This window comes from Pelmatolapia mariae, linkage group LG22 (genome assembly GCF_036321145.2).
Source record: "Pelmatolapia mariae isolate MD_Pm_ZW linkage group LG22, Pm_UMD_F_2, whole genome shotgun sequence".
Classification (NCBI taxonomy): Eukaryota; Metazoa; Chordata; class Actinopteri; order Cichliformes; family Cichlidae; genus Pelmatolapia; species Pelmatolapia mariae.
Window position 1 is genome coordinate 3,190,761 of NC_086245.2, and position 9,456 is coordinate 3,200,216.

Below are 9,456 nucleotides of genomic sequence, written 5' to 3' on the forward strand. Positions count from 1 at the left end.
TTGTGCCACATCGACAGCTTCAGCTCTTGTCTAAATGTCAAGTTACTCAATTCAGGAGTGTGCTTTTTTTCATCTATATGTAAATAAAGATCAAATAAAATCCATAAATAAATTCAAAGATCCTGGCATAAATTTGCAACCATATGTCAGTGTTGGTAGTTTCCTCAGGCTTTACAGTAAAGTCGTGGTTAGTAATATTCATTAGGTGTTTTGCTGGTTTCATTTATAGTTAGATTTTGTGTTCACCGTTTATTAAAGGAGGGGTTAACTGATGGAATTCGAGTGATTCAGTTCTCATCATTGTTCGGGTCTGTTGATTATTGTAAGGCTTCAGTCTGAAGTTCCTGACTGGAAGCATAAAGTAAACTGATTATTAAAACAGCAGAAAGTGCTTTGTCATTATGAAAGCAGCCAATGACTGAGCTTCCTTGTTGGAAGTGTCACAGTGTAGAGACCGTTCTCATCAGGAAGCAGCACATTACAGCAGTGATGCTGTGAAGCTGTTTTTGGTTTCCCCCGTTAGCCCGTGGATTTCCTTATACAAGCGGGCAGACCCTTTCCCATGAAATGAAAGAAGCAGTTCTGTCTGTTTTTTTAACAGACCTTGTGCAATGCAAAACTTTTCCAATTACCACACAGTGTCTACAAAAACAGGTGTTTTTCAGAGTTGTCCACACTCTCTTTATTTGCATTGTTCGTGTGCTGGTCATCGTGACTGTCTAGAACTTTTTTTCTTCATACTGTGTTTGTTATTTAGCACTACAGGAATTAGTGACACAGCGGTTAGGTGGCTGGGACAGGCCCTGAACTGGATGCATGAATAAGAAAATGGGTGGAGTGGGTGGAACCATTTTCTTTATATAAAAAATGAAAACCTTGTAATTGTATGCTGTGTGCGCTGGCTGAAAATTATAAATGGAATAAGGAAGTCAGTTCACTTGGAAATTTCTGTCAGCTAGTTCCAAGTTTACCTTTATTAGCCATCTTGCACCATCAAATACCTTTTAAAGAAAAAATATCATTGTGGCCAGATTAGAACATGATCTTCTCCGGGATGTGAATCCTGATCTCAGCGTGTTCTTTCAACCAGTGGAATTCTCATTAACCAGTGTTTATAGTCATGCTGCCTTTTGGAGTTGACTGAATACAACAAATATGTTGTTTGTTTGTTCGATTTGAGCGGTTAATTTCACTGAAAGCATGTCCACTAATTTGTTTCTCCAGTGTTGTTACCAAAGGAAACACAAAGCGAAACAAATGTGGCCACAGTGGTAAAAGGTGAGATTCTAGGGATTATTTCAACAACTATGCCAAACTTAAGCCGGACTGTATTTGTTTTGTTAAAAGAAAAAATATATTAAAAACAAGATAAAGCAAAGACACAAAAAAAGTACTGAGCATTCTGTCTGGATTCAGTGAAAAATGCTCCCATTTTGTTGCTTGTTGTGTTTCACAGTTGACGTAAGATTTTATCAGACGTGTGCGCGTCTGTTTCGTTTTTTATTGGCTTGAGCATATGAGGAACTTAAGTGTCAAAAGTCACGTCGGCTTTATGTCGTGCACACAGAGAAGTAGACGGTTGAAATAAATATTCTGGCAGTTTTTTCTCTTCAATGGAATAAAAATGACATTTATAATGTCAATACACAGTGAAAGGTTTCCAGGAAGTGATAACGAGGAATAACACAGTAGTAAATGTTTCCTAGAAGCTCACATGAACTGTACCCTTTGATCTTTAAAAGTTGGAAGTACATGTTTGCTTTGGAAATGTCACATGTCATGACATGTAGGAAACAAGGAGGCCTCTGAAAGCTCAAACTTCCACACTCCTGGAGCCTTATTCACAGCATTGTTCCACATTATTTGACCTGGAAGAAGACGTCAGAATTCTAAAGTAACGTTATATTTAAAATCCCTATATATCATTCCTAATATGCTTATATCAATGCAAACAATAGCTCTCTTCTATTGGCCTTGAAGGAGCGGTGCTTTCTATACGTTGACAATACCCACCATGCTTTTTGTCATTTTTTTCAGTGGATAAGTCATTAAGTTGACCTTGAAGACTTTGGGGCATGTCAGCCACACTCGAATGGATTGTTACCATGACCCCACTCTGCACCCCTACAAATATTTTATCAGCATTCCCTCGAAACTTTTCGAGCTACATGGTTACAGACAGAATGTGTGCAAAAACGTACCCTCCTTGGCGAAGGTAAAAACCCCATGTGTAATTTATCATTCTTGGCTTTATATATCTCTTTCTCCAAAGTTACGCTAACACCGATTCAACACTGACTCTATAATCAGTTTGTGTCTGTCAGTCAAGTGTCCGTTCCATCTTACTGTGGGCCAGAAGAATTTCCCTCAAGGCTCATTACTGTAACCAATAACCTTTCAATGGGACGAGGAAGAAAAACCATTTATGGGAATCTTCTTGTCCCGATTACTCATAGGGTTGAGCACCAGATTCTGCTGTTTTGATCATGTAACACAGAGTCAAGGTTAGTGTACATGATGCACCTGGAACAGAATTGCAAACGTGCTTTCCTGGTATTTGCAAGGTCACGACACAAAGTAACTGAGGACATCAAAGAAAAACAAGAGTGCTATTAAAGCCTCTCGAGTAGTATTGTAGATAATAAATTTAAGTCTCAGATAAGTCTCGAAATAGATGGACAATTATGAGAAGCTATATTACAATGTTGGTCTTCCTGCCAGGAACATATTTGATTTTTTTACTGGCACAATTATTATTCACCCAAAAGGACTTCCTTTATTATGTTTCTTTGACAGGGGAATTCAACCGAGGAGTTTTGGCTCCAGTTCGCGGTGCAATATAAGCTAACAACAGTAAGGAGAAAAGAAATAACAAGAAATCACACTTAAGAGACTGGAAGAGTAAAGCATGTTGGTTCAACCAGTTTTACAGTTGCAGTTCTCCAGTCAGAGATTGATCTCTCTACACCAACCACCTCCTTTGGCACTACTTATACTCCTTTGCTCCTTCACACAGGGCTCTGTCATAATCTGAACTTTTTAGCCATTGGAGCTTTTATCTCAGAGTCCATGCACAGACACAGGCTATGGAGCTCACCGGGATTCATGCTTTACCATATCACTTGCTAATGGTGAACCAATTCTGCAGTGACCCACATAAAAAAGAAAGAAGACAAAACAAAACAAAAAAACCCTTTCCTTTCAAAATAATCTGAACAGCAGTACACGCCGCAAAAAAACCTCCAGTGAGCATGAGTGAACCCTCATGATGGACATGCTGTGGCACACTTTTTGTGCTGGGCCCCTGGGTGGTAGTTTTTAGTGTTTTTAGTGTGTGCCTTAGTTAAACTGCTGTAAACCTGTCAGAAAAAAGGAAGTTGGAAGCAGAAAATGGGAAGTACATTTAAAGGTCACAAGAGAATAATGTTACTGGCTGACAAACATGTGACACTGGCTGACCATTAATGCATGTGTAACCTCCTGTGGGTTGCAATACTTTGTAATGAAGCTCATACCATCTGACAACATCCCCATCTTTGCTGTGGTTTGTAGACTTGGAGGGCTTTTCCAGTCATTTATCTTCTTAAATGACTGGATAACTCTGTGAAAACGTAATTTCCCCCTAAACCCTAATAACTGGTTGTGCCACACTGGGCAGCAAGAGTTGCAATCAAGTGTCTGTAATAACTGTCAGGGAGTCTTTATTCTATTTGTGGGAATTTTTGCAGAATGAGTATCCCGTTCAAGGTTATTCCAAAGGAGCCCAATCGGATTAACATCTAAAACCTCTTTTGCTTTTGAAACCTTTCACAAGCAGGCTGGCTGGTGTGTTTTGACTCACTGTCCTGTCACATAACACAACTGTGTTTGAGCTTCAGGCCACAAACTGATGGACGGACAGTCTGCTTCAGAATTTTCTGGAAGAATGGAACTTTCTCCGGCCTCTTCCTTTTGTTTGAATCATGAATTCTAACCTAAACTGAGACGAGTAAGGGCTCCAGTTCTCCAGCCTTTTCCCAACTTTAGATAAACAAAGTGTGGAGCGGACAGGAAAGTGGGGGCAGAGAGAGACATGTGACAAAGGGCCGTGGGGCAGACTCAAACGCAGGCCGGTCGCTGTCAGCTGTATGACATGTGGTCGCCCATGCAACGCACCGAGCTAAACCGGCACCCAACTCGGTTACATTTTTAAGTGACACTTTCACTTATTTTTTTTGCATAACTGGCACTGTAGATGGCTCTGTAAATTTTGAAGGGGTGGGGGTCAGTTTTTCTTCTTACAGTCTCTGAAGCCAGGCTTGCAACAAAAATGACTCTCGGTACTGGAGAGACCTTGAAAACTAACTAAACAAATAAATTGCCACTTTTTATGTTTGATATATTAATTTTATTTTGCATTACACAAAGCTTCAGGTAGACTAGCATAGCCAAAACAGCTCAAAATAAACTGAACTCATTCTTTACATATAAAAATAAAGATGGCTAACAGGCTACACCATCTTCTCTTTCTACTCATCTCAGGCTTATAAATAGCAAAATAAATTACAAAGTTCACACATCAAGCTGTTACACATTGTTAAAACTTTAAAACCCTTGAAATGAGCAGAACCGTTGCAACAAAGAAAGAGGTAGGTCCATTTTTTTTTCCTGTAAAGGTTAATACCAGCATTTCTTTATTAAGTCTGGAGGATATTTCTGTTTTCACTTCCAGAAATAAAAATGGGTGTTTTTAAATTCAGTGCTTGTTAGTTTAGAAACACAGGTGAAACGTTGTCACTTTGCTGGGAACCTATAAAGTGATAACTGACACAAGTAGATCCTAGAAGTAGCAAATAAGTCATAAATGTACTATTAGTAGCACATCATTGACAAAGGATTTAAAAAAATGTAACATTTTGTAACTAAAGTGAAGTTACTTTTTTTAATTGGTCCAAAAAAGAATGACAAAACAAAAGCCTGTCTTCAGTGCATTTAAACTAACGAAGCAACTTTCTAATATAAAAAGATTTTAATATGAACAATACACAAGGAAAATTCTTTGGTGCCTGTGCAAGATATATATTTATTTTTTTCCTTTTAATCTCAACCTACTTTGGCGCATCAACCATCTCCACCTCATTCCCTCTACACTCAGTTTTCAGCTGACTGTCAACTCTTTGCAGCTTTTGGTCTAACCTCTCACCAGCGCCGCTTGCTCCAGCGTTCATCAGTACTGATGGAAGCTTCCGAATTTCCTCTGCTGTCGCGGATGCTATCCAGGCGTTGAGCTGTTGGTGAAGCTCTGAGGAATTCAACTCTGTGTTTCTTCCCTGTCTCTTCCCATCCTGAGATGGGAGCTTGTGCACAATTCGACGCAGCCGCTTGATATTTATGTTATGGTGCACAAAAAAAGCTGGGAGGATTCCTCTGAGGTAGTCAGCACCATCTGCAAAAAGTACAGACAATCAGTAGCTGATAAAGAAATGGAGCAATGCTCTGACAGCAAGGCGGTAACAAGGCATTCAGATAAAACATTTTGCGTGGAAGAGCCATTCTTATTATTATAGAAACTGAAAATAAGCCATCAGATATTCTTAGACTAATGCACAGGTATGGTTATAGGTGATTTCCACACCTTGAAATATGAAAATAAAACTGTTTATTGTATTTATTGGAACTGTTCCAGGTGGAAGGAAGAAGCTATTTGAACACAGTTGTTTTACTCCCTCTGATAACCAAAAGCCAAGTCTGTGATCACTCGCTAAGAGCTGACATAAACACCCGTAAAATCATCGTCATTTTCAGATTTTCTTCCTTTCTGTTTCTTTTCAGATTTAATAAATTCGTATGCCTCTTTTTGCCTTTTTAAACTGCTCATCTCACCTTTGAGATCTTCGCAGTTTGCACATACATTATTGTGCCAGGAGGAGCCCCTCAGTGCCAACTGCAGTCCTGCACCACTGCAGCTCTTGTGCTCTGTGCAGTTGTGATGAGCAGAGGAAACCTCGGAGAAGGTGCCGTCAGAGCAAATCTGGCACACGGTGTCCTCATCAGGTGTACCTGGAAAAGGTAACGAGTACTTTGATGAAGACACCTGAGATCAGTCATGTAACAAATGGAATATTATTTGGGATAGGTTAACAATTAACATACTAATCAAAAGGAATAAAACCAAACCCTTTTGAACTAAGTGAAATCGCCCTCAGCTCAATGTGCTAAAAATGCTGTAGGTGTAATAGTGGTCCTGCTAAGACTCCCAGTGTCCCTCCACCCTGAATGAATACATGTAGTTGCCATCTTTGCCCCTGTGTGGCAGCAAACTACAGTCTTGAAACTCAAACTGAGACTGTGCACTTGCTTCAGTTCAATGCTGACAAAAAAGCAACACCTACAGCTTCCTAAAGCAATCCTGCTCTTTGTTGCTGTGTTGGCTTTTCAGTATAAAAACCAATAGCTGTAAGATGGCCAAGACAACCGAATGGTAGCTGTTGCAGGCAAAATTCAAATTACACAGAATGTCTGCAGTGTGGGAAGAATGACAGTGTCATAAAGACTGTCAGTTTGTATTTGCTTAGATGGTTCAAATGAGTAGAAACTTTATGTTTAGTGTTCTGAAGATGTCATCTGTGTCAAAGAAACAGTGTCATTGTTGTAATATACCGGTCTATAAATAGGCACATAATTCAGGAAGCAGGCTATTGTGAGTTGCTGTTGCCCTTTTACACAGCAGAGCTGCAGCAATTTCGATGCGTCATAGGAGGAAACTTAACAGCACTGCTATGACACCTCAAAATACGTGCTGCAGAAAACACATTTCCCTATGATGAAAAGCTCTGAGCTCATGCAGGAGTTCTGCGCACTCTACCTTTGGCCCGCACTCCTTGTCCGGATGGACACGCGCTGTGTGGGAGGCACATATCGTACTGCGGCTTGTAGTAGTACCCCGGTTTGCACTGGCACTGGCAGTCTCTGTCCGCTGTGCACGGGGTCTTCACCACCTGATTGTGACTGCAGACTCCGCAGCGCAGGCACCTCCCGATGTGGTTCCACACCTCAGTGAAGGAGCCGTGCGGACACTTTGCGCAGTCGCTCTTCCTCTCGGACGAGCACTGAGATCGCAGGTATGTCCCAGGGGGACAGCGGTCACAGCTCACTGGCGACCCGGTGATGGGGTCTCTGCTTTCAAAGGTCATGGCCACGCTGTGGACTCGAACGGCGTGCATTGAGAGCAGCACCACTGGGAGCACCGATAACATCATCTGGAAAGAAATGAGAAAAGTACCAACGGTGAGTGCAAGGAAACATCAAAGTCCGGCAAAATCCAAGAAGGAAAAAAGCAAATAACTTTAAGGAAAACAGAAGCGTCCGACAGACACGTGGAACAGATAAATATATCTCTTATTGGCGACTCTTAGAAGTAGTCAAAATAAATGAAAACTGTAGGTCTCCATGCTAAAAATGTCTACCTCACATTTTTATCAAACTCAAACAAAAATCTTTACTAAATGAATAAATGCGTCCACGCGTCCTCGTTCTACCATAATTAGCGTGAGGAGGGAATCCCTCAGACGCTGACGACGTCTGCAGTCTCCACCTACCATTGCAAACAGCTGGGATGTGTGCGCTGCAGCAGGATTCGGATCTGTCAGGAGGATGGGACTTCAGCTTCCCCTCCTCGCTATTTAAGCTAAATTACGCCCCCGTAATCAATAAGATATGCGTCATCTTCACCGCATGATTCCAGGTAATTTGTATTTTTTTTAAAAAAAAGGCTTTTATTTATCCCCAGTTTAATTACTTCTTACAGCCTACATTTAAAAAAATGTATATCATCATACAGGTGTGGGATGAATTACATGTCTGTATAAACACTACCTATCCATCCTGCGGGATGCTGCATTGACCTCACGGGACTCCCACCAGAACGAAGAACCTTTAAATAAAATAAAGCTGCTCCTCGGATTTTCTCCATTTCTTCTTCTTTCTTTCTTTCTTTCTTTTTTTCTTTTTTTTTACTGTTCATTTGTTTCTCTCTCTCTTTCCGGTTGGTGTTGAGTAATACTGAGCCCACACGTTTGCCTTACGGGTTCTACAGGTGCGTTGATGTTGTAGATCCTGAAACTGTGGTGCGATGAGTTAACCCCACATGATGTTTTGGTTTTGCTAACTAATGATGACTAAATCATGCGTTGAAACGATACTAGGGAAGCAGTCCAAACTGCCGGGTATAAAAGTGGGTATAAAATAAAAATTACAAGCTGGGTGGTCGGAACACTCAGTGTGGTGTCTGTGGAGGGGCTGAACCCTGTCCCAGCTGCTGTAGGGCGGGGAGCACCTTGGACACGCTAACACAGAAAGACAAATAACTATCCAAACCCACGTGAACACCTATGGATAATTTAGAATTACCAATTAAGATAACCCCACTAATTGCTTGTCTTGGACTGTGTGAAGAAGCCGCAGTATCCGGTGAGAACCCACACAGACACACGGAATACATGCAAACATCCTTCCTCCAAAAAAACAAAACAAAAAACAAAAAAAACAGTTCTCCCTCAGTATTTGAAAATATTCCAACTCACAGTAGTCTTTAACAAGGCCACAAATTCTTTCCTTGAAAATGTTCAAGGAAAATGAAGAGTGGGGCTGCTGCTGAGACTAGTTATCAGACTGCACGGCGGGAAAAGAGGCAGCTGTTTTGAATTTTACCCCTTCACATCACTCTTTTTACTTTGATCTCATCTCCAGCAGTAAGACTGACTTTCACCACAGAACACTGATCCTGTTGCTGTTCTTTTTTTTGTGAGTGATGACATCTTGTGGACAAAAGATGCTCTGTTTTACATTTTGCTCCTAAAGATATCAATCGTTTGATCTTTAATTAAAACCGCAAATAAGTAGAAACTAAAAGTTTTCAGATGTCTCGATTCACTGGAATGTGGGAGTCTAGACCCGAGATCATGGTGATACTTACATATCACCACAGACAGAACATTCCAGTGTGTGTATATAAAAGTGACTTAATGAAACTAGAGATAGCACAGACAGGTTTGATTTGTTTTTTAACTAACAGAGAAAGTGGACAAACTGGAGTCTTGACAGCTGATGTAGTTTCAGCAGCACACCTGTCTAGACTTGTAAAAGTAAAACTGAAACACACACACTCACTCTGAGTGGGGCCTGAGTCAGTATGCATCAGACACAATAAGTGTTGCACTGCGTGGGGTTGTATCAGGTACTTCCCCTGAAAAAAACATGCTGATGCTAACGCTTACCAGGAAGCACTCCTGTGCTGTCGTGCACACCTGAATCTAATTATTTGAAGCAAACATATGAATGAGACCAGCTGAACATTAAGTTACAGCAGGTTAAATTAAACAACAAACAGACCACAAATAGTTAAATTAAACCTTCCTGTCATGTTCGGGTCAAATCTGAGCGATTTACAAATAAAAAAAACTTATAAATATTGTGTTT

General features: G+C 40.7%; 1 protein-coding gene across 1 annotated transcript; it reads right to left on the bottom strand.

Moving 5' to 3' along the window:
* Positions 1–4,397: 4,397 nt before the first annotated feature.
* Positions 4,398–7,614, bottom strand: LOC134619778 (tumor necrosis factor receptor superfamily member 6B-like). Its single transcript, XM_063465610.1, has 4 exons — positions 7,578–7,614; positions 6,845–7,238; positions 5,863–6,039; positions 4,398–5,425 (listed from the first exon to the last, which is right to left on the bottom strand). Exons 1-4 carry the CDS (start codon positions 7,578–7,580, stop codon positions 5,088–5,090), a joined length of 912 nt encoding a protein of 303 aa, XP_063321680.1. The 5' UTR covers positions 7,581–7,614; the 3' UTR covers positions 4,398–5,087.
* Positions 7,615–9,456: the final 1,842 nt, after the last annotated feature.

Coding starts and splice junctions, on each gene's coding strand:
- LOC134619778 (XM_063465610.1), bottom strand. Junction 6,040..6,844: donor ACAAGGAGTGCGGGCCAAAG/GTAGAGTGCGCA, acceptor TACCTTTTCCAG/GTACACCTGATGAGGACACC. Junction 5,426..5,862: donor AAACTGCGAAGATCTCAAAG/GTGAGATGAGCA, acceptor TACTTTTTGCAG/ATGGTGCTGACTACCTCAGA.